The sequence below is a fragment of the Syngnathus scovelli genome, chromosome 5 (assembly GCF_024217435.2).
Source record: "Syngnathus scovelli strain Florida chromosome 5, RoL_Ssco_1.2, whole genome shotgun sequence".
NCBI classification, from domain to species: Eukaryota; Metazoa; Chordata; class Actinopteri; order Syngnathiformes; family Syngnathidae; genus Syngnathus; species Syngnathus scovelli.
In genome coordinates, this window is record NC_090851.1 from 728,032 (window position 1) to 749,838 (window position 21,807).

The window sequence follows — 21,807 nt, forward strand, 5'->3', positions numbered from 1 at the left end:
TGACGGAGCTGTTTTGCGGGGAGAACCGGACGCTTGTTATTCCATCGTTTTGAGGGAAAACAAGGCGGCCTGGAGCCCCCAGCATCATGGAGCCGCGCATTGCAGACACCCACCGGCGGAGGACCACCACGGCAACTTTCCGGATCTATTTCATCCACCTGCTGTGAAGCGTCCTTCCTGTAAGGTGCGTAACAAGTCGTTTTGGTTCCCTTTTCACGACGGAGGCGAACCGGGGCACCTGCTGGCTGGCTGGCTGGCTGGCTGGCTGGCTGGCTGGCTCACCGCCGCGGAGCGACGTTAGCGCTTCCGCCGCCGCCGTCGCCGCCGCCGAGCAACAACACGCCTCTTTGGCGGATTCATTTCCGAGGACAGTCGGTCGCGGTGTGTCGCTCCGCCGGTTGCCATTAGCGACCGTCGGTCAACATACCGAAGAGGGGAAAGCAGCCTTCAAATCGTGTCAATGCTGTGAAACAAGCACTCACTCGTATGACTGCGGGTGGCGGCGCTGGCGGCGGCGGCGGCGGCGGCGATGTCTCAAATCAAGATTGGGGACGTCAAATACGTCGTCATACAATCAATCGCTCCAAAAGCATTTGCCTCGTTCGTATCGCTGCACCTGAACTCACAATTGAATGCTGCACAAAATGTCGCCCCACGCTCGTAGAATTTGCATCCGAAACCTTTTTTCGTTGATTCGATTCATGCTGAGACGGGCGGACGAATGCTCCACTCGGCCCGAATGAACGAACCAAAGTGTCACAATAGTGCTGCCTGCCTCACTTGAATATGCCTCAAATGTGAAAAACAGGATAGTGACGCTGTTGCTGCTTGAAAATGTCAAGCCTTCCTTGGCATGTGTGTCCAAATGTTGAATGAACTTGCTCATCGCTTTCACCATTCGCGCGTAGTAAAACGTCACTCAGCATTTGGCAAACTGAAGAAAAGATGGAATGGTGATGCTGCTCTCTGTATATTTGTGTGTCCTCCCATGACTTTATAAAGAATGCCTCAATGGGACACATTTATGGATGAATAACTGTCAGTCAGTGTGAATGTTGACCATTGACATTGTCGCAACCTTTAGTGCATGAAATGCGAAAAGAAGATTTGCTGCTGTTGCGCATTCCAACACTTTTCTAGCGTGAATGCTGAGAGAGGGTCGAGCATCTTGCATGGCTGCTTTTATCGTTGTCAGCAGGGAGTCCCCGGAATGTGTCTAGGCTCTCTCTCAAAGTGGCCTTGTTGTTGGCGCTGACTATGCAAGCGCTCCTGCTGCCCGGATAACGTGACTATTTTAAATGCTTGCTAATCCACGCTAATCTGGCTACTTGGCTGCAGTTTATTCAAACCCGGGCAGGGACGGCAAACCCCTCCCTCCCTCCCTCCCACGCACGCACCCGCCCGCCACGGCTACCATTTTGCCTTGGTGACCCACAAAATGGTGTTTACGCAAATGTACAGAACCCCAGAAAGGACAAGAAATGAAAGTGCCTCCCTCCACAACATATGCATGCGAGATGCTCATTTATGCTCACAAAATTAACTATTCGGCAAAATGTGCGTACCAAATTATTCATATGATTGATGGATAGTTGGGCAAGCACACGGAGCGGTGACGACTCTCAAACGTTTAAATTGGAACGTTCTAATGTGTGCGTATGTGTGTGTGCGTGTGTGTGTGCGCGCGCGCGTGTGTCACCAGCATTCTGACAGAACCGACAGCGCAAAAATGTTTTACGGTTCTTCCTCCGGGGCAAGCATGTCCTTGCCCTCCAAGAGCCGACTAAAGCGCCAGAGCAAGACATTTACGCAGGTATGTGTACACGCACACACACACGCGCACACATGAATCCATAATGTCACAGAGTCCTGATGAAAAATATGACATTTTGAAAGGGCCACCTGTTGCTAGGCAGAATTCACAGGGCGCAGTCAAATCTGCTCCACAGGGTTCCTACGCCGTGGCCCTGAACTAACCGTGTGCTCGCTCGCTCGCTCGCTCGCCAGGTCCTGTACCGCACTCTGAGCTACCGCGACCGCGTCCCGGCTGAAGCGGGAAGCAACACCCGCGGCGACCGGCGCTCGGCGACCGAGGCCCCGGAGCGACCGGAGGACGACCCGGCCGAGCTGTCCACCCAAAGCTCGGCGCCGGGCGTCTTGAAGATCTTTGGTGACGAGATCTGCGCCGGCGCCAACTACAAGAGCGTCCTGGCCACGCCCCGCTCCAGCGCTCAGGAGCTGGTCAAGGAGGCGCTGGAGCGCTACTCGCTCAATAAGGACGCCGCCCACTCCTACGTCCTGTGCGACGTGATCGGACGCCTGGAGGGGGTCGACGGCGCCTGGCGGACCGAGTGCCTGCGGGCGATGGGCGACAACGAGAAGCCGCTGCTGCTGCAGGAGCTGTGGAAGCCTCGAGAAGGACACGCACGACGCTTTGAGCTACGCAGGAGAGCTGAGGTGGATGAACTCAACGCCAAGGAGAAGGACACCATCACGGCTGGTCAGCGCACACTCATACACATGCAGACATGGCTATGGAGTTGTTGTTTTTTTGTGGTAAATCCCGCCCCCAAAGCCAAACATTATATTCGGGAGGTGAGTAGAGCCAGCAGAGAGTCTCAGCAGGAAACCACGGCTCCCAAAACAGTCTGCTATTGGATTCTTTGAAGCGGCCATTTTGTTCAGGAAGAGGCCAAAGAGGTTTCCTCTTTTTGTCACACACAGCTAAAGAAAGGAGTGCATGCCCGCTTGTGTGTACCCTTGTGATGTTTTGGGGCGAGTGGGTGTGTGTTTTCTCAGCCTGTGTCTGAACCCAACCCCACCCCGCCCTGCCCCGCCGTAGGGCCCAAAGCCCCCCACTTCCTGGTGGCTCTAATGGGTCGCGTGCACAGGAGCTCCCCGCTGCGGTCGGCTCGGGCGGCTCACTCGGGCTCTAAAGGTGGGGACTGGCCTCAGGTAGGCCGGCCTGTCCGTCGTCGCCATGGAGACCAACCTGCCCGCCCCCCTTTTCCCTTTCACATCAACTGTATGTGTCTTCTTCCTGTCCTGTCCTGTGGCCTTCTCATCCATTACCTCATTGGTCAATGCATGAGTGGTATGAAAAGGAAGAACAAAAAAGGGCAAGTGAATGTGGCTGGCATGCCAAGTGTTGAAACGAATCAAGGAGATTGTTGTTTTTTTTTCTCCCCACATGTTGTCGTTTCGCACTTCATGACCAAATGAGCAAAGCGGACTGGGAATGCTAATGCTAACGACGGGGCTTCTCTTTCGCTCACCTTGTCGCTGTTTCTCGCATGGGCATTTTACATGTCGCCATTTTACATTTCATCTTTCGGGTATTGTACAACAAACAAATGCTAACGCTAACAACAAAGCAACGTCTTCGTTCCGTTTCCTGGCTGTTTTTTTCACGTCTGACGGCAACATATTTGGCGTTAAGAGAATCCTTTCCCGCGCTTTGACTTGTGTTGTTCTTTTATGACATAAACCAAAGAGGAAGAAAGCAGCCGGTTGTCGATGCTAACGTTAGCTTTTGTCGCTGTTTCTCATTCTCTTCCGAGTTTTGCACTCCTGAATAAAAGCCTCCGCTGCGCTTTTTATTATCGTTCCTTTGATTAGACATCAACGCTCAGGCCCGCAAGCTGCAGAGGAACCGGGCCAAGGGGGCCCTCACCTTGCCTCGCTCCAGCAACTCGTCGCTTTGTCGCAGCCTCAGCGAGACCAGCCTCAACCAGGTGGACCAGGTTGACGGGCTCCTTGTCAACTGTCAATCATTCTGACGTTTCCTCTGCGCGCGTCACTCCAGCTGGCGGTGGGCGACGAGCCCAAGCGCTACTACTCCACCCTCCCGGGGCCCTACCGGGGCCGAGAGGCGGCGTCCGGCGGGTGGCGCAAGGAGGATGCCGGCCAGGGTGGCGTCCGCCATTCCCTCTACCAATCGCCGCACCTCCTCTTGCTTCAGGGCTACAACAAACAGGTCACAATCCAAAGCGGCCCGCCCTTGTTGCGCTCACTCAGTGCCATTGACGATCATAGACGCCAAAGATATGAACCGGGTTGGCAGTGAATGAGTTAACCGCCGCTCGCTGCCATTGACAATTATAGACGTCAAAATCAATGACAATTTGTAACTCTCAGGCAATTTGCAGTCAAACGTATTGGACTTTCTCGCAGGACTGCCTGGTGTACCTGTTGAACCGCGAGCAGCACACGGTGGGCCAGGAGACGCCTTCGGCCCGCCCCAACATCTGCCTGTTCTCCCCCGACGTCCTGCCGCTTCACTGTCGCCTGCGCCGCCTGGCCGCCCCGCCGCGCCGTGGCCAAGCGGACGAGCCGGAGCCGGACGCGGCGCAGCAGCGCGCGTCCTGCGTGGCGGTGGAGCCCGTCCTGGATGCCACCGTGCTGGTCAACTTCTCCCGCTGCGAGCGCTCCACCACGCTGCGCCACGGCGACCTGCTCTCCTTCGGCGCGCACTACATCTTCCTGTACAAGGCAAGTGCTTGGCGAGTGGCCGAGAGCATTGTTTTAATGGAACCTCTCGGTTCCAGGACCCCACGGGCGCCAAGCCTCTCCCCGCCCAGACCCTGAGCCGCCTCCGCAGCCTGGGCCAGATCTACGACGGCGGCCCGGAGGACGGCGCCACGTGCAACGTGTGCGGATCGGCGCTGAAAGACAGGCCGGCCACCGTGACGGGCGTGACGGGCGTGACAGCGCGACGCGGCTTCAGGCCGCACCCCGTCAAACCTCGCGGCGGCGGCGGACAGAAGAGGAAGCTGCAGTTGGAGTTTGAGCCGGCTCACGAAGACCAGCTCCTCAACCGCATCATGTCGCTCATTGAGCCCGGAGGTACAAGTGGAAAAATCGACGACAATTTTGAAGTCCACTCTTTGGAACTTGCGTTTGTGGTTGTTGTGGTTAGGCGACGACCACAAGCTGACGCCGGCGTACCTTTTGTGTCTGTGCATCCAACACTCGGCCTCCGCCTTCCCGCCCGGGAGCTTTGGCAAACTGCTCCTCAAGATTGTCCGGCGGATACAGACCGTGGCCTGGGTCAGTCGCCCGCCGCAAATTCCACTTCTTCCTTTTTCCTCTCCCTTTTTGTTTCAGGCTACTTGCGCTCAGCCGTGTGGGGCGGAGCCAGCTGTCATTTTTTTTAAATATAGTTAATATAGCATATGACCAAAATAAAATAAAATGAAGAGGAGAGAGATCCTTTCGTTTTATTTTCATCATTTTCAAAAATGTCATATTGGTTGAGTGGACTATAAAGCTTTTTTTTTTTACCTGAGTTAAACACGAATGAGTATGTGTGTGTTTTGCAGGAGAAGACCAAGGAGTTAGCTCAGAAGCAAGCTCAACAGTGAGTATCGTTTTTGCGCCTCGCCTTTTCAAAAGTCTTGAGTGTGAGCGTGTTTTTGTGTTTGCGTACCTTGCAGCCAGGACCCGGCGTCGCTATCACTGCTCAACATCTCAGACCTGATCCCAGACCTGCAGACCATCTTCTTCTGGATGTCCAACTCCATCGAGATCCTTTACTTCATTCAGCAGAGAGCGCCGTCGTACACGCACAACATGGAGACGCTGCAAGGTACCCGTGACGGAAATGACATGGCGGACGGACGTCGGCTTCACTCGACCTCGCTGATGTTCATCTTTCCAAAACCCGACCTTGTCTTTGATGTTACTCGCTAAAACATGCATATTAGCTCTTTGATGAAAACAAAAGCACTCAACGTCTCTTTGATGTAATCATGTTCATGTTAAGTTCCTCAAATCGGTTTGGTCAGGTGAAGACTATATAGGTGACCAAAACGGAAATATGAGTGCCACTCCAGTCTCGGTCACCCAGTTAATATCTTTGACGTCTATAACCGTGAACGAGTTTAAAACGCTGTGCTTTTCCTAAAGTGTGGGTATTTATTTATTTATTTATATTGCTCTCGCAGGCTCCAAGGAGTCACTGCTGTCGGCCACCATCTCGGCCAACGAGGAGGCCATGAGCATCTTGGAGGAGGTCATCATGTACACTTTCCAGCAGTGCGTCTACTACATCACCAAGGTACGTGCGACAACAAAGACACTAAGTCCATTTGGAATGTTTGCAGAGCAGCTTTTTGTAAACATGAAACATTTTCAATTTGAGACAATTTTAGCCTTGAAGTCATCCGACAATTTTGCCATTCAGGCTCTGTACGTGGTGCTGCCGCCTCTTCTGGACTGCAACCCGTTCCCGGCGGACAGCTCCGAGCCGTGCTGGAAAGGAGGCGTCGGATTCCCCGAGCCGGTCCGCAGGGTCCTCCAGGTCCGAATGATTCCGACTCAGAAAGATGCTTGAATGAAAGATATATACGTATATAAAAAATAATACAAAATACAATTTCAAAATGGCTGGTGGAATGTTTGCGTAGGTGTTCCAGAATGCCCAGGAGCTGCTGCAGGCTTACCAGGTCCACCCGGAGATACAGGCGCAGATGTTTGCCTACCTCTTCTTCTTCTCCAATGTGTCGCTCTTCAACCAGCTGATGGACAAAGGTAAAGGGGATGACCTTGGTTGCACTCACCTCCGTTAGACCTTCCCTGAGGAGCCCCGCCTGCAGCACCCTTGTCAGCACTTTGATTTGAGGCAGGCGGGTGGGCGGGCGGGCGGGGGAGATGTTGGGCAGGGGGGGGAGCCAATCAAGATTTGTCCTTGGTGTCCTCTCTGCTCTCTAATTCCCATCAGCTCGCTTCCTCCGAGTGGGAAAAGGAGGTTTGATTGAATGAAGAAAGGGAGGGAGGGAGGGAGGGAGAAAGCACCATGACGGGGGGAGAAGGTCAAACTCTCCCTCGTTCTGCCGCTCTGGTCTTACGGCCCGTCATCAATAATGTGCAACCTGCAGAGGTGGCGCCGGCTGGCCGGCCGGCCGGCCATCTGTCTGGCGTAGGCGCTGGCACTCTCGAGACATTTTAGGGGCCTGGGGAGAATGGAAATGTTTCACCTTGACGTCAAATCAACGTGGCGGATTTTTGGCGCCCACCCAATTTCATCAGCAACTGGCTTTTCTAACAAACATCCGAGAGCTTCAAACGGGAACTTGCAAACTGTCACGTCTCGTCCGCGCTTTGTTTATTCTGTGCATATTGTGATGGTTTCTGTCCATGTGCCTGTGTGCTCGCCTCGCCTCCCCTCCCCTCCCCTCCCCTCCCCTCGCCCCTCCCCTCCCCTCCTGTGTGCCCATGATCAGTGTGATCATTCTCACCTGCCTCTTGTTACCTGTGGTGTATTTAAGTCCTGTTTGCCCCTCCCTCCCATCCGTCGGGTCGTTGTTGTCGTACTGTCTTGTTGTTTGCATGTCCTGCTGTCTTTTTGTCTCACGTCCCGGTCAGTCGGTCCAGTTATTGTTTTGTTAACTTGTGTCAGTTTGCCTTTTGTCTTTGCTCAGGAAACCCTGGTCCAAGCTGCGTTTGGTCGCCCTGCTCCATCCGTTCCACGACAAAAAACAAAATGGAGGACACATTTAGCTGTGTCTACCAATTTTTCGTATTGAAAGACGGTTTGAAAAAGAAAGAAAGAAAGAAAGAGAACAATCGATCCCAGAGCCACATCCTGCTTCGCCAAGTCGAGCAGCGAGTACATTTTGCAGGTTGGCTGGCAGACGCGTACGTCTTCATTAGTGATGACTGCGGCGCCCTGTCCTGTCTTGTCTGGCTCCCCGCAGTCTCTCATTGATATTTTGGTCGCCGTGGTAACACAAGAGGGAGGAGTGTGTGAGTGTAGGCCAGGGGTGGGCAATTGCGGTCGTTGAGGGAGGGCCGGCCGGCCGGCCGGCCGATGTCCTGCATGTTTTCTATGTCATCCTGTTGCAACACAACTGATTGCAATGATCCGATCATTAGCAAGGTCGCCAGAAGCTGGATAACAATCCTGATCATTTGAATCAGGCGTGTTTCAGCAGGGAGACCTAGAAAACATGCAAGACACCGGCATTGGGGCCCTCGAGGACCCCAATTGGCCACCCCTGGTGTAGGCTAACGCTGACGTTTGCAACGCACACTCGCAGACGCGTCCTGAAATGATTCACAGCGCTTGACCTTTCCCACATTTTGTTCCAGCCTTTTTCCAAAATGGATTAAGCAAAGCTAGCGAAAAAATAGTTTGTCATGTTATCCTCAAAGCAAAGCAAAGAAATGCCATACCCCATAATGACATTTCTTTTATGAATCGTTAGCGGCTAATTGTGCTTTCACCTGCTCAATAGATTAGCCCTTAGCTAGCACAGCTCTTTGTTTGGTGTGTGCATTGGCTGGCCAGCCGAGCTTTCTGACACCTTTACGAGCGAGGTCAAGCGCCGTCTCGTCTGTTGCGGCCAGATTACACCATGCCGAGACATAAGCCTATTACACAAGCGCGCGCGGCGTCCCAAACATATGGCGCAATACGGACAGATGGATGGATTTTCACGTTTGCCATGTGTTAGCATTGAGCGCTAGCGGCCGGTGTGTGTGCGTGCAGGTCCATCGCGTGGCTGGTTCCAGCGCTCCAAAGTGTTGCAGGTGCAAGCGTGTCTGCGGATGCTGTCGGAATGGGCCCGCAAGTCGTCCCTGGGACATCTGGCGGACAAATTCTTCACCAAACTCAACAGCGCCGTGGCCGTCCTGGCCACGCCGCCGCAGCAACTCACGCAGGTAAGGCGCCTTCCTTCCTTCTTTGCAGATGGAATCTTTGTTGGAAAGCGTTCATTCATTCGCTTTCAATCAATTTCATGAAAACAAAAAATGACGTCTTTGGCAGCTTTTCTTTAATCAATTGAATTAGATTTGAACAATTTTTCCCCAAAGCCTTTCAAACTATTTGTTTAACTTTTGTGTACTTTTTCAAGAAATCCAATCTCCTTTTTTCCAGTGAAATTACAATGCAATTTGCATTGAATATTTTCATATTGAAACATTCCTTCAGATGAGCTGGCGAATGTTGTCGAGCGAGCACCCGGCCCTGAAGCCGGTGCAGCTCCACAGGATCCTGAGCCAGTACCAGATCACCGCAGAGACCGGACCCGTGCCTGCGTGGCAGCCCGCCAGCGAGGACGAGGCCTACGTCTACCGCACAGGTGACCCGCTCGGACAGAGAGAGAGACACTGACTGACCTGCCACTAACATGGATCCATCTGTGCATTCAGTGGACCTCCTGGAGAGCTTTGAGAACCACCCTCCCATCGTGCTGCCCAGCAGCGGCTTTGGCGTGGACCTGGACGGCGAGCGCGTGGAGGACAGCGTCTACCGACAGCTGCTCTACGTACGCCACTTCCTGTGGGGCCTGCGCGCCAAGACGCACGCTAACTCCACCGCCACGCACGCTAACGGCAACAACAACAATGCGGCTGATGTTCAGGTGAGGCTGCGTCCCCAAGGCAGACACAAACATTTGCGCACACACCAACAGTGTAATCTGTGCGTAAGCAGCTGCACTGGTTGAGGAGTTTCATGGTAATCTTTCAGATGAAAGACAAAACCTCTCACACACACACACACACACGAAGAAGAAGAAGCTAGACATGGTTAAATCATGGCTAATCTGCTTAGTGGTCAGGCTGTCTCATCAGTGGGCCGACTAGACCGTAATCCTCCATCTTAGAACACATCATCGTCGTTGTCATGATGAAGACATCTCCTCTAAAAAAGGGCGCATTCATCGGCTACAATTTGAGCCTGAAAAAAAATGCTGTTCACTCGCCAGAAGCTTCAGATTGTCTAAACCAGGAATGGATTACTCAATGATGAGGCGAGTGATTTTCAGTGGCGCTAGTGGTACGAGGGCACCCTCTGGTGGCAAGCGAAAGGATCACGGCCCAGTTTAGTTGCCTTTCCATTTCAACCACCTTTTTGTTTTTATGCCTGATAAAAGAGATGGCACAAATATTACAGCTTCTAGTGGAATGAATGCTTCCTGGAAATGTCCTGTAGAGGGAGCTGCTGCCCCTGCCCTTGACGCAGGGCAGCCCCCGTTCGGCCCCCAGCGACGGCGAGGAAGAAAACGGCCGAGGCCAAGCGCACAGTCTCCGGAGAAACGGGGGCGGCGTCCACCACCACCATCACCACCACCACCATCCCCAACAGCACCCGCCCACTGCAACGGGGTACACCGAGGGAGGGGGCGGGGCCCCGCAGATGAACGGATGCGGAAAGAGGCCTAACGGGATCATATCTAATGGCATGGAAGGTAGGACTTTGGGCTGGCGCTGTTGCCAATTAAAAAAAAACAAAAAAAAAAACGATATAGCATACAGAAATAAACAATGACACCTGCTCGCAGTCCGTGGTATTGCATGTGACTGGACCCTAACCCCTCTTGGCTTGCGTCACTCACTGTCTTTCTGTGCGGACCCCATTGCAAGACCCTTTGTGTGTTTGTGTGTTGCTGTGCGCGTGTGTGCCCTCTGCAGGCTGTGTTACTCGTAGCTGTGAGTTCCCCTTCCCTGTGTGGTCCTCGTCCCCAGGCGCCCCTCCCCTCCCTGATGACATGTGTGTGGTGCTTGTAGTGGAACTGGACAAAGGACCCTATGGACTCGGCATGGGACTCATCGACGGCCTGGTGCGTTGTTTTTTGTCATTAAACAGCATACACAATTATAATGATCAATTATAAAATGACCCCCCCCCCCCCCCCCCCCCCCACACACACACACACACACACACATTAGCACACGCCTCTCAACGCCCCAGGCATCTACATCCGCACGCTGATCCCCGATGGGCCAGCAGCGTCCGACGGCCGGCTGAGGATCGGGGATCGGATCCTGGCCGTCAACGGGACCAGCCTGATCGGCGCTGACTACCAGAGGTTTGATGATCTTGTTGACTTTGAACTTCAACTCAACATTGATCTTCTCCCTTTCATTTGTGTAGTGCAGTGGATCTGATCCGCCTGGGAGGAGGTCGCCTCCGCTTCCTGGTGGCCAAGTCAGACCCGGAAGTGTCGGAGAAGATCAGTGCCTCGTCCTGTTGACGGACGGACGGAGGGAGGGAGGGAGGGAGGGAGGGACCGATGGACAGGGCTAGCAGCGTGTCATTTCTGCACGACAGGATGGCGTGCTTGTAAATAAAGGCTGCAAACGTTCAGCATTCATCGCTTGCCGTTTGGCCGAGTGAGCCACATTTGGCGCTCCTTTGCTGGTACTCCGGATGATGCCGATGATGTCATCACTATGGGACACTTTGTTAGGCCCCAACAACATTTTGTGCATCCTGATGAAAACTCACTCAGTGGTGCCCCCTGGGACCGATTTTGGTGGACAGTCTCAAGGACCCCTGCTCAAAATTGAACAGGAAGCCCGTCTATTTTGGGTTTGGGGTTAAGGTTAGGGGTTATGGGGAAGGGTTTGGGGTTATGGTTAGCTTTTAGGGTCCTGCATGGTGTCATTGGGTCATTTTGAGGATTGGCCATTGACTAGCGCAGTCGGTTGGCCATTGCTTTTTGCAGTTTTATTTCTAATGATTGTAGTCCAAAAAGACACACTGACCTTTTTTTACAAGATAAAACATTTCTCCTTTGTTGTGCTGCTGCTTTTTCCACTCGCGACCATGTATGGACATGCAAATCAAGCGGGTGGAAAAAGAGGGCAATGGAAAGGCAACACTGATTGATTGGTGGTATTTGGCATTGTTGAGGTTCTTTGAAATATCTTCATAATAAAAAGTTATCTTTTCATGTTCCAAAAAATGGTTCAAGTCAATGTGGCTTTAATTTTGTGGTACGACATTCTTGGTAATCACAACTGTGAGACATTCATAAAAACAATCATCTCTAGAATGTATCAATGCTTTTTTTAAAAATTTTTTTTTTTTTTTTTACACAAACTCTTAAGAAAAAATAGCTTCTAGTTGCGACGTTAGCGCGGCTAATGCTGCTCTAACATTCTAAAAAGCAGTAAAGGTCAAAATAAAAATGACAAAGTGTTTTTTTTTGTTATTATTAAAGGGTAATAAGTGTTTTTTTTTTTTTTTTTCTTGTTGTAAAAGCTCAATGAAATAATGCATTTGTTTCAGGTTTGGGCAACAGAGACACTGTTTGGATTTCGCCATTGCTGCAATTTGGCCAAGTTTGTAACAATGTCATCGTCTTCTTGGCTACTCAGTAAGCCCATTTCTTCATCCATCAAAGTCCTCGAGTAGTGTTTGCTTCCATTTTTTGAAGTTAAATAATTTTGTGACAAAACTCCCTTCAGGTGTTTTCATTTCCTGGGCTCGTAGCTTTCCGTCGTCACGGCGACGATAACGGGCTGTTGAGCGCCGGCGGGTGCCGATCCCTCGCTGTCGTCCATCTTGGACCGCTTGGCCAGGGGTTCGTCGCGCGTGCCTGCCGGCTCGGTGGAAAGCGGACGACTAAGCATCACGGGAGGTGAGCTGGAGGCCTGAGCTGCCAGAATTTGGAGAGGACTGCTTAGACCTGCAGGGCGGGATAAAAAAAAAAAAAAAACTTTTTTTTAAGAACAGGAGAGGACAAAAAAGTTCATCTGGCTACATAGTCTTTTTTTTTTTTAGAAAACTGAGAAAAAAGTCAGAGGGGGTTTTTAAAAAAATGGCAAAATTGTACGAGTATATTTTAGATGCAAGATGAATCAATTCAGACATACTGTAATTTTATTTCGAAACACTTTTACGCCAAGGCAAAAACTCAATTTTATGCAGATTCAATTGGATTTACTTTGATGAAAAGAAGTTACATTGCAGAAAAAGACCACACAAAACTCTCCGTATGAAACGTACTTGAAGTGAAAGCGGCGAGGCCGGTTGCCGTGGCGAGGCCGGTCGCTACGGCGACTGCGGCGTTGCCGTGCTTCCCGTTCTGCGTGACCGGGTGCACGGGAAGATGATGCAACCCCAGCGTCACCTTGCGCGGGTCGGCGCCGTGCCCGGCGCTGTCCAGCGACTGGATCACCAGCTCTCGCTGAAGCTGCGCCTCTGAGCAACGCAAAAAACGCCACAGGTAAGAAAGCAGACACACTCCGCCGGTGATACGTTGCATGTGAAGTTCTGCAAAGCGCCGGACGGACACCCCCTTTTACGGACCCACCTCTGAGCTCGGTGCCGCTCGGCCCGGCGTTGACCAACGAGGTGGCGCAGTAGCCGTTGGGAGGGGCGCTGGTGACCACGCGCAGCATGGTGACGGAGGACGGCGTCGGGTTCTGGACCAGGTGGACCTGGCCGCCGCCCCCCGGGATGAGGGCCAGGGCCTTGCCCAGGGTGGCGCTCGGGTGGGGGGGCGCTGCCATGATCACTGGCTGAGCGCTGACCGGAGACCCTACGCAGACACGCGCAAAAAAAGTGGCAAAATGTTCAAGTTAGGAAAACAAAGTCAGGCATTGTGCAAACTGACCCGGCGCGCTCTGCGTGTATCGATATTCGGGCACGGCGGCCAGCTTGTGCGCCAGCTGCTCGTGGTGGTCCGTGGGCACGGGGGACCCCTCCCTGCTCATGCATTCGGGGGTCTGCAGCCCGCTGGACGGAGGCGACAGAAGGTGGGTGGGCGAGGCTGGGGCGCTCCTGGACAAAAGCAAATTCACACCACAAACATCAAGACGGCGGGGCGAGGCGGGGCGGGGCAAAAGTCAGCGCCACTTACTTTGTCCTGCCCAAAGGCGAGCAGCACAAAGGACACAAACACAGACAAACAAAATGGTTACTCCGGATGATACAGAGTGCAGACGCGGCTAGGAAAAAAAATAAAGTTGCCTTGCCCACTACGTCTGAAATATAAATTTTCATTTAACCCACTGAAAAACAAAAAAAAGCCCTTGCTTTCCAACACAGATGGTGATTTTTTTGCTTTAAGTATTGTTTAGGCACGTTGATAAAGCCTAAAGCAGGCATCGCCCCCTGGTGGACTAAGTGCTCAATGACATACGCACCAGTGTCTGCTTTTTAAATGTAAATATCAATGTTAAAATTCCATTTAAAATGTAATCAACAGAGCAGCCTCCTCATTTCAGCTGGCTTACCGGGACGAGAGGGGTCCGAAGGGGGTCCGGAAGCAGGCCACGCCCCTCTGCCTGCGCTTGCGGAAGGCCTGCTCCACCAGCTTGCCCTCCGAGCTGGAGTCCACGCGCCAGAAGCTGCCCTTGCCCGGCTCGTCCTGCGAGCGCGCCACTTTCAGGAAGTAGCGGTTCAGCGACAGGTTGTGGCGGATGGAGTTCTGACCGTCGTCAAAAAAAGCAGCATAATAGAGAGAAAATGCCATTTCATTGGCTGCAAAACAAAGTGTGGGAATCTAACCTGCCAGCCCTTGTCTGCGGTGCGATAGTAAGGGTAGTGTTTGGTGATGTGAGCGTAGATGCCGCTGAGCGTCAGCTGCTTGTCGGGCGCCGACGAGATGGCCTGCACGATCAGCTGAGCGTACGAGTACGGCGGTTTGGACTCGTCCTGAAACACAAAGGTGTGTGTGACCCAAGGCTTGTCATAAAAATAAATCAATACATCATTTTTTTAAACAGAGTGGAGGTAGCCCAACACAAGGCGGGGGGGGTCCTCACCTTGGGGCTGTCGTCGCCGGCCGACTCTCCGGTCGCGCCGCGATGATCGGCCACGTTGCGCCTCTGCTCCGACACGGCCTTGGCGGCGTACTCGGCCGCCAGCTGCAGGTCGCTGGTCACGTTGCGGCCGTAGCGGTAGCCCGACGACCCGGCGCCGCGAGGGCTCGCCGGGCACGAATTGGGAACGCTGGAATTGTAGCAAGGGGAAGGAAGGAAGGAAGGAAGGAAGGAAGGAAGGAAGGAAGGAAGGAAGGAAGGAAGGAAGGAAGGAAGGAAGGAAGGAAGGAAGGAAGGAAGATGCACATTTGTTTGGAGTCTTATATTAGTGATCTACACGACTGACCTCAATGAGAAAAAAAATCTGCTACAGACAAAAAGTTGTACACAGATTGACAATCTGTGTCTCTCTCTGTCTCTCTCGGTCTCTCAAATAATGAGTGAGCTGCGTCATGTTAATGATTGCCCAGCGTGCATGTTGAACAACCAACAACAGCTGCCATGATGCTTGTAAAGTCAACAAGACGGCTCTGATTTGACACACACACACACAAAAAAAACAAATCAATCTGCAGAGCAAAACAATCCTCCCGTCCACCAATCCGACTGCGTGGAGCTCCCGCCCCGCCATATAAGGCATGAGCAAGCGGACAACCGCTGCAGTGACATCATAGCGCCACAAGAGGGTACTCTTGACCACAGTGTTCATGTACGCCCAAGAGTGAAAAACTGTGAGCGATATGAATGAGCTCATGTCAACATTACACACACACACACACACACACACACACACGGCTATAAATACACGAACATCATCTCATGATGTCAGAGCAAAGTCCTGTGAGCAGTCACATGTCAGGAATCCATGTACATAAAGTTTGCGTACTGTACGTATGTCCTCACCTATAGCCGGCCGGCCACGCAACTCAAGAAGCGGCATCCCAGCATTACACTATTATTATTATTGATGTTGTCACCAGAAATAAAATGCTTGCTGTTTTATTCGTTTTACTTCAGGCATGTATGATCAGCTAGTCACCATTTTTATTTGATACAATATTTCTTATATATTTTTTGTTTTTTATTTTATTGACTTTTTATTTTTTTCATACCTTGGTGATTATTTTTACTTAGGTTTACGTGCGCGCATACCTGAGGGTGCCGGTGGGCGACGGCAGCGGCGAGCCGAAGGCTCTCATGTGCTCTTCGTGCTGCTGCGCGGTGGGGATGCTGATCTTGAGCGGGGAGATGTGAGGCAAAAGCGGGCGCATGGGCGGCGAGGGTAGCTCCTTCTCCCGCTGCTCCTCGTGGCTAAGCAGCGACGCAAACTGGATCTTGATGACGGTGCTGGGAAAGCGGAACACGCACCTGAAGGAGGGCGAGTATGATGGCGGTTAGTCATCCTGTCACATTAACAAAAGCAATTTTAGATGTACACATTCTGTTCAACCATTGACGTCATCTTTCACTGCTGACATCAATGGAAATACTATGAATCAGTTCCAGCCGCCTAAATACAAAAGCATTTTTTGTAATGTGTTTACAATCATAGCCCAAAGACTAATCGGAACATAATTACGCACCGTCAAGTGCCGCAAAACACATGACATCTCAGATGACTGTTCAGTAAGGCCAGAATGAGCCAAGAGCTTAAAGAAAGTGTATTTTTAATTGTGGCTACTATGATGCATTTAAGAATTGCAGCTAGCTGCTACAATATATCCAATGTCGTTAGTAGGATTAATACAATGCTGATCATCACAGCATTATTACCGCTATACCTTATTATTTATTATTTGATCATATGACTTTATTTGTATAACATTGATGAACTGTATTTGACTTATTTCTTTGATTAATCATTTTCATGTCAGCAACAAACGCAAAGATGCGCAAAATCGCACCAAAGTTGGTTTTGTGTTTATTCCATGTGCTTTTCATTCCACACTCGACTTCCGGGACCAGCTGCTCCAAACACTTGCAAGCGGCCAATCGGAGATGAGCATCCCCCCGCCCCGCCCCGCCCCACCCCACCCCACCTCTTTGCGTCCCCCACCCCGCCCCCCTCAAGGTCCAACGGGCTGATTGACGACCGCAACACAACAAACGCCCTCGCCGTGTTTAGACTTGATTTGAGAGAAGTCAGTACCATCATTTGGGCTACAACTTCAAGCATGCACGAAGTCAGCGTTTAACGTCAAAGTTGACACTGAAGGAGCATTTCAAGTGTAGAACAAACGCAGCTTCCCGCAAGGAAGCCCCGGCCCGTGAGGACTTGCCAGGGCTTGGGTGCGTTTGTTTACATTAGCAGCTACACGTCACGTCGGCTAAAAACGCCGAAGAAAGCTATTGATGAATGTTATTGCTCCAACAAATGTCACACTTTGCACTTTTTAATACGTAAGCAAATAAGCCTTGAGCGCAGGCTAGCCACTGTTGATAATCATCTATTTTTTAAACAACACAACGCTGCTAATATTAGACATACTCACGAATGTGCTAAGCTAGCGTAGCTAACGTTCATTCACTTGCATGGAAAAAAAAGTTTGGGAAAGTTTGTGTTAGAACAGCTGATCGCAAATCAATTCGTCTAAAAGAGCACGTAAAGTGACATTTCAATCCAAGCCGCGAACTGTCGGTCGTTTGTTATAAATGAGATACATCGTCAAAACCTCACAACTCCCGAGAAAAAGTAGAAATTCTCGAAAATAACTTGAACGTCTTAGAAGCCTACAACTTTTGATTTATGTATAAATGAGTTTGTACGCGGAATGTTATTTAAAGGGGATAATAATCAGGTTTATTAGCTTGTGATGCTAAGATAACATGCTAATGCGCAGCAGAAGGAGCTTACTGTCGGGGAAGTAGCAGCGGCGGCGCTCCTCTCCGCTGGAACACGCCGTCAACGAACACGCCGTTCTTGCCCAGACAGCGCAGCGAGAAGCCGCTCGCCTCGTCGTAGCCGAGCTGCAGGTGCCGCCGCGAGATGAAGCTCGAATGGCCCATGTTGATGTCCACGGAGCCGTGGGACGAGTTGCGGCCGATGGTGACCGTCCTCTGGCGCATGACAAACTCAAAGTCCCGGCCCTCGAGTCTGGCCAAGGCCTGGGGGAGAGGAGTTTCGAGGCACGCGGGGCGCATCCCAGCAGCGGTGGCCTGCGTCAGCGGCGGACTGAGGAAGGTAAGCGACGGCTGGTGGTGGAAGACGTGCGAGGTGACCGCCACTCGCACGGGGCTGCACGGCGCCGATTGCAAGGCGAGCAGTGCCCGAGCTCCGGTGTCGTCCCGGTAGTCTGCCATGTTGTTTCGCAGGGGGTCAATCACACTTTCACAGGCACTTCGCAACGTGAGAGTTTGGGGCCGGGGCACTTGTTCGCTGGGGCTGACAGAGCAACAAGCAGTCCCTGCAGCGGGGAAGAAGCGGAATGGAGCCATGGGAGGAACCGGACTGCTGCTGCTACTGCTGCTGCTGCTGCTGCTGCTGCTGCTGCTGCTGCTGCTGCTTGGGAAAATGAGCGAGAAAGCGTTCACACAACTCTTTGGGGAAATAAGAGAGATGTCTGTCAGTGTGTCAATTCTCTTGAGTGAGAGAGAGAGAGAGATTTTGTTTTTGTTTACTTCCAACACAATGGAGCCCCATAAGGAATCGGACTAGCGCTGCGTTCATGCGCTCCTCGTAAACCAGACCTCTCAGGGAGGTGAAATGATCCGTGAAACCCAGTGGCATTTGTAAAGCAGACACAAGTGCATTTTTGACGCCAACCCTTGTTTTTGACAGGCAAGTGAAAATGTTAAACGAAAACAATAGCACCGAACAGCAGCATGACATTTGGGCAGGAAGTGAGTGACGCGTAATAGTGTTACTCCTGCCTGTCACGTTTACGTGTTATACTGTACAAGCTTGGAAGAGAAAGTACACTTGGCTTTCACCCAATCACAGTGCTCACAACTTGTGGCTGTGCGAAAGGCCCCGCCCCCATTACGCCCCTTCTTTATGTTATCGATCGTCTGTTTATAAACACGGAAAGAACAAGATGGCCACAAAACACGGAGAAATGGATCTCACGTGCCGTTGACTCGCTGCAGTCATAACGCCGAGTGGCCACACGAGGGTGCTGTTTCAACACGTCATTCACTTCCATTCTTTTCTATCGGACCCATTTTAGTTTTGAACGAGTGTTTTTGCAAATTATCTTTGGTCTGTTTTTTGTGTGTTTTACCCAGAATTTTTTTCTAACGTTGTCCAATTAAAATAGCTACAGTCTATAAGTCAGGAAAACACAGGAAGTCTGTCACATTTGAGGCAGCCATTTTAGGCTGACTTTGGTCAGGTGTACTTTTATTTAAAAATCAACCCCTAAATTGGTTTTACTAAGCCACATAAAATTTTATAGACAACGCACTAAAAGTCTCAAGAAGCTATGCCCCCCCCCTCCCCCCCAAAAAAAAATACAAACACATTTTGATTCAAAACACCCATTTTAAGGTCATTGTCTTCTGCCTGTTTTTTGTTTGTTTTTATTCAAGGGTGCCCCACAATTTAGAACTGTGTTACTATTTTTGCAGAAGTGTGCGGACTCGCACTAAAAAGACAACTTAAGTGTCACACTTGTAGTTCCTTTATTGGCATAATGGGTTATTTATTGTACATGGACATGTCCGGTTTCATTTCCTTTTTTGTCTTTACAATATTTACCACATATAGTAACAGCACCAAGTGTTTTTATTATTATTTACACACATTACATAAAGATTGTATCACAAAGCATGTGTGAATTGAAAAAAAAAAAAAATCGGGGTAGGAGCATGTGTGTTGGGTTACTTCCAATGTCATCACGAGTGCAAACATAAATAGTGCATATGTGTTGCCTGGTAACCAAAAGTAATAAGACACGCACGGGGACTCAAAATGCCGGTGACGATGGGGCCTGTGTCCAAATCAAGTCTATTTCACGATTATCATACGTAGCAATGCAGCTAGGATGGCGCTTGAGGGGCCGGACGAGTTACAGTTCTCTGCAGCCGGTCTTTGGCGCTCAGAGCATCCGGTTGCGTTTATGCGTGGGCGAGTCCGTGATGACGTCGCCGCAGGGGGCGGCGCCCCGCTTGCGGTTGGCGGCCGAATCCAGGTGGAGGGCCATTTCCTCGGCAATGAAGGTGTTCAGGTCCACGTCGTGAAGGCCGTTGCGGCGCCTGGCGTGGGGGGGCGCCACCGCCGGGTGGGTGGGCGAGCCAGGCGGCGGACCCGACGAGCGCACAGAGATGCTGGCCATGGCGCCGCTGAGACCTGGACGAGGTACAAAGGTCTATATCTGCTCTTTACGTTCCCTTTAAATTGTATCCGTACTGACCGTGCAGGGCTATGGCCTCTCGGAAGGGCTGCAAGTCCGTCTCCACGGAGCTGCCCGTCTCGGGCGGCCGGCTGGCGGCCACCATGGCTCCCCGGGGCGGGGCCCGAGTCGTCCTGGGAGGAGGGTTCTTGCCGCACAGGAAGCTGATGAGGTCCTCTCGCCGGATGGTTCTCCGGCGCTTCTTCACCCAGGCCATCACTTCTTTGTTGCGGCGCTGGTAGCCGATCTGGATCCCCAGGTCGTAGCTGCGCTGGCGCGCCTCCATGCTCTCTGGGTAACAACCACCAAAATAAGGTTCTTACAAGCAAGCACCACCACAGAACGTGAACCCAGTATAAGGTGAGCGCTCATTTGACTTGACTTTCCCTGACAGGTTTTAACATCCCATTGCCAACGCTAGCTTTCTAAGTTTAGTGTTTCGCCACGCATTCAAAATTTGGCGGTTGTTGGGGATGAACCAAAAAAAAAATCAACTCTGTTTAAGGCTGTCATTACCCACCTTTGTACATGTTAGTGACGGCAGTGGCTGCATTCTGGAAGGGCACCCAGAGCGAAAGGCCTTGCTGCTGACATTCTCTGTCTGAAAAATCACATTTCACAAACTTGAAGAAAAAAAAACTTGTCTTCATTGTTCTTCTCCTTTCATTGTATACAAAAAGCAAATAACGACAATTTGGGCCCAACAGCTTTTCAAAATAATCAGCATAACACACATTTTGTGCCGTTCTTAAGCTTTCAATTACGTACAAGCAACTGTAAACTTTTTTTTCCATGGGCTGGCACCCCGCCTTTTGACTTGATTTCCAAATACACACCGCAGTCAGACAAATGGCTGCATTGCCAAGTTGTGTACAAATGGAGCAGACTGTGGTGGACGGCGGCGGCTGAGGGGAAAACAATTAAGCCGTTTAAGCAATGCCGATGCCAATGCATCCTCAGAACTGATCGGACTTCGATGTTTCACGTCACGGCGAGAAGACCAGACGGGAGGAGGGAGGACAAGGGTTGCCAAGTTCCTCACCGCTTAGCACGTATGACCGCTAAGTAGCATTAGCTTAGCATCCAGAGGGAGACAGGCGAGGGCCTCTAAACGTGCTGAGCGATCAGATAAATGAAGACTACCTGCATCTTTGGAACTCCACTTTTCGATTCTGCAGGGTTACATTTCCGCAAAAAACGGTGGCCGTCTGGAGGCAACCGGGTAAGGTTAGCGTCGAGTTCCGACCCGACACGAGCCCGAAAGAAACCACGATATGCTCAACACGACAATGAAAGACCCAATGGAGAATTACTAGAGGACCGGCGTTCATTTAAAGGTAGATAAAGAGAGGCGTTGGCCGGTGTCCTTTGTGTATGCCCCCCATCACTCTTCTGTTCTGTTCTGTTCTCGTGCCCCCCACCCGTCTGTCATCACGAAGCGTACCTTTGTAGAGCTGCGCCACCGCCGTGGCAGAGTTCTGGAAGAGGTGCCACAGCTTCTGTTGGTTCTGCTCCGTCTCCTCGTCGCCCAGCGGCTCGCTCTGCTCGGCAGCGGCCAGGCACTGCCGCTCCCACTTGGAGAACCAGTGCTCGGGGCCGTGCTCCTGGATCTCGGCTTCTCCCTCCTCCTTCCTTTCCTCCATGGCTAACGGGTTAGCCTCGACGCTAGCCCGCCCGCCCGACCGTCCGACCGGCCGCTTGACGTGTACAATCTCGTCGCGGGGATTCGCCGGTCCTCGGCGGTTTTTGTTCGATACTTTGCGGGAGAGAAAAATGTTCCTCGGGCCTCTCGCGCGAAGAGGGGACGGGGGAACACGGATAATTGCCGCTAGAGTCGCATTGTGTTGGTCGGCTTGTCCGCCCTACTTACACAATACACACACATACACCACCGCACTAGAATGACAACACAAGATTTTCTGCCTTTAGCCCCGCCCAACTCGTGTCCTTTCCGAAAGGCGATTGGCTACGGCGA

The 21,807-nt window shown here is 51.6% G+C and overlaps 3 protein-coding genes and 1 long non-coding RNA gene across 8 annotated transcripts; 2 read left to right on the forward strand and 2 right to left on the reverse strand.

Annotated features, from left to right (window-relative positions):
* The first annotated feature begins 44 nt into the window (after positions 1–44).
* Positions 45–11,696, forward strand: radil (Ras association and DIL domains). 5 transcript variants are annotated; one of them, XM_049720019.1, is made up of 22 exons: positions 45–184; positions 1,703–1,813; positions 2,008–2,500; positions 2,843–2,938; positions 3,619–3,734; positions 3,806–3,976; positions 4,174–4,491; positions 4,548–4,845; positions 4,919–5,049; positions 5,322–5,359; positions 5,436–5,587; positions 5,946–6,058; positions 6,185–6,301; positions 6,408–6,531; positions 8,492–8,664; positions 8,936–9,086; positions 9,157–9,368; positions 9,941–10,196; positions 10,420–10,437; positions 10,516–10,568; positions 10,678–10,817; positions 10,883–11,696. In XM_049720019.1, exons 2-22 carry the CDS (start codon positions 1,730–1,732, stop codon positions 10,980–10,982), a joined length of 3,354 nt encoding a protein of 1,117 aa, XP_049575976.1. In that variant the 5' UTR covers positions 45–184; positions 1,703–1,729; the 3' UTR covers positions 10,983–11,696. The 5 variants fall into 5 exon arrangements, with proteins under 5 accessions (XP_049575976.1, XP_049575974.1, XP_049575975.1 ...); XM_049720017.1 differs by having other exon boundaries at positions 10,420–10,568; XM_049720018.1 differs by lacking the exon at positions 10,420–10,437 and having other exon boundaries at positions 10,474–10,568.
* A 3-nt stretch (positions 11,697–11,699) lies between these two features.
* Positions 11,700–17,832, reverse strand: foxk1 (forkhead box K1). The gene is made up of 9 exons (XM_049720022.2): positions 17,357–17,832; positions 15,655–15,870; positions 14,506–14,692; positions 14,249–14,395; positions 13,975–14,168; positions 13,353–13,519; positions 13,050–13,277; positions 12,743–12,937; positions 11,700–12,422 (listed from the first exon to the last, which is right to left on the reverse strand). Exons 1-9 carry the CDS (start codon positions 17,800–17,802, stop codon positions 12,208–12,210), a joined length of 1,995 nt encoding a protein of 664 aa, XP_049575979.2. The 5' UTR covers positions 17,803–17,832; the 3' UTR covers positions 11,700–12,207.
* LOC125968703 (uncharacterized) lies at positions 16,579–19,330 on the forward strand. Its single transcript, XR_007481351.2, has 2 exons — positions 16,579–16,791; positions 17,343–19,330. It is a non-coding gene; the product is annotated as an uncharacterized lncRNA (long non-coding RNA).
* hapstr1b (HUWE1 associated protein modifying stress responses b) lies at positions 19,104–21,727 on the reverse strand. Its single transcript, XM_049720034.1, has 4 exons — positions 21,277–21,727; positions 20,353–20,433; positions 19,854–20,123; positions 19,104–19,789 (listed from the first exon to the last, which is right to left on the reverse strand). Exons 1-4 carry the CDS (start codon positions 21,473–21,475, stop codon positions 19,539–19,541), a joined length of 801 nt encoding a protein of 266 aa, XP_049575991.1. The 5' UTR covers positions 21,476–21,727; the 3' UTR covers positions 19,104–19,538.
* Positions 21,728–21,807: the final 80 nt, after the last annotated feature.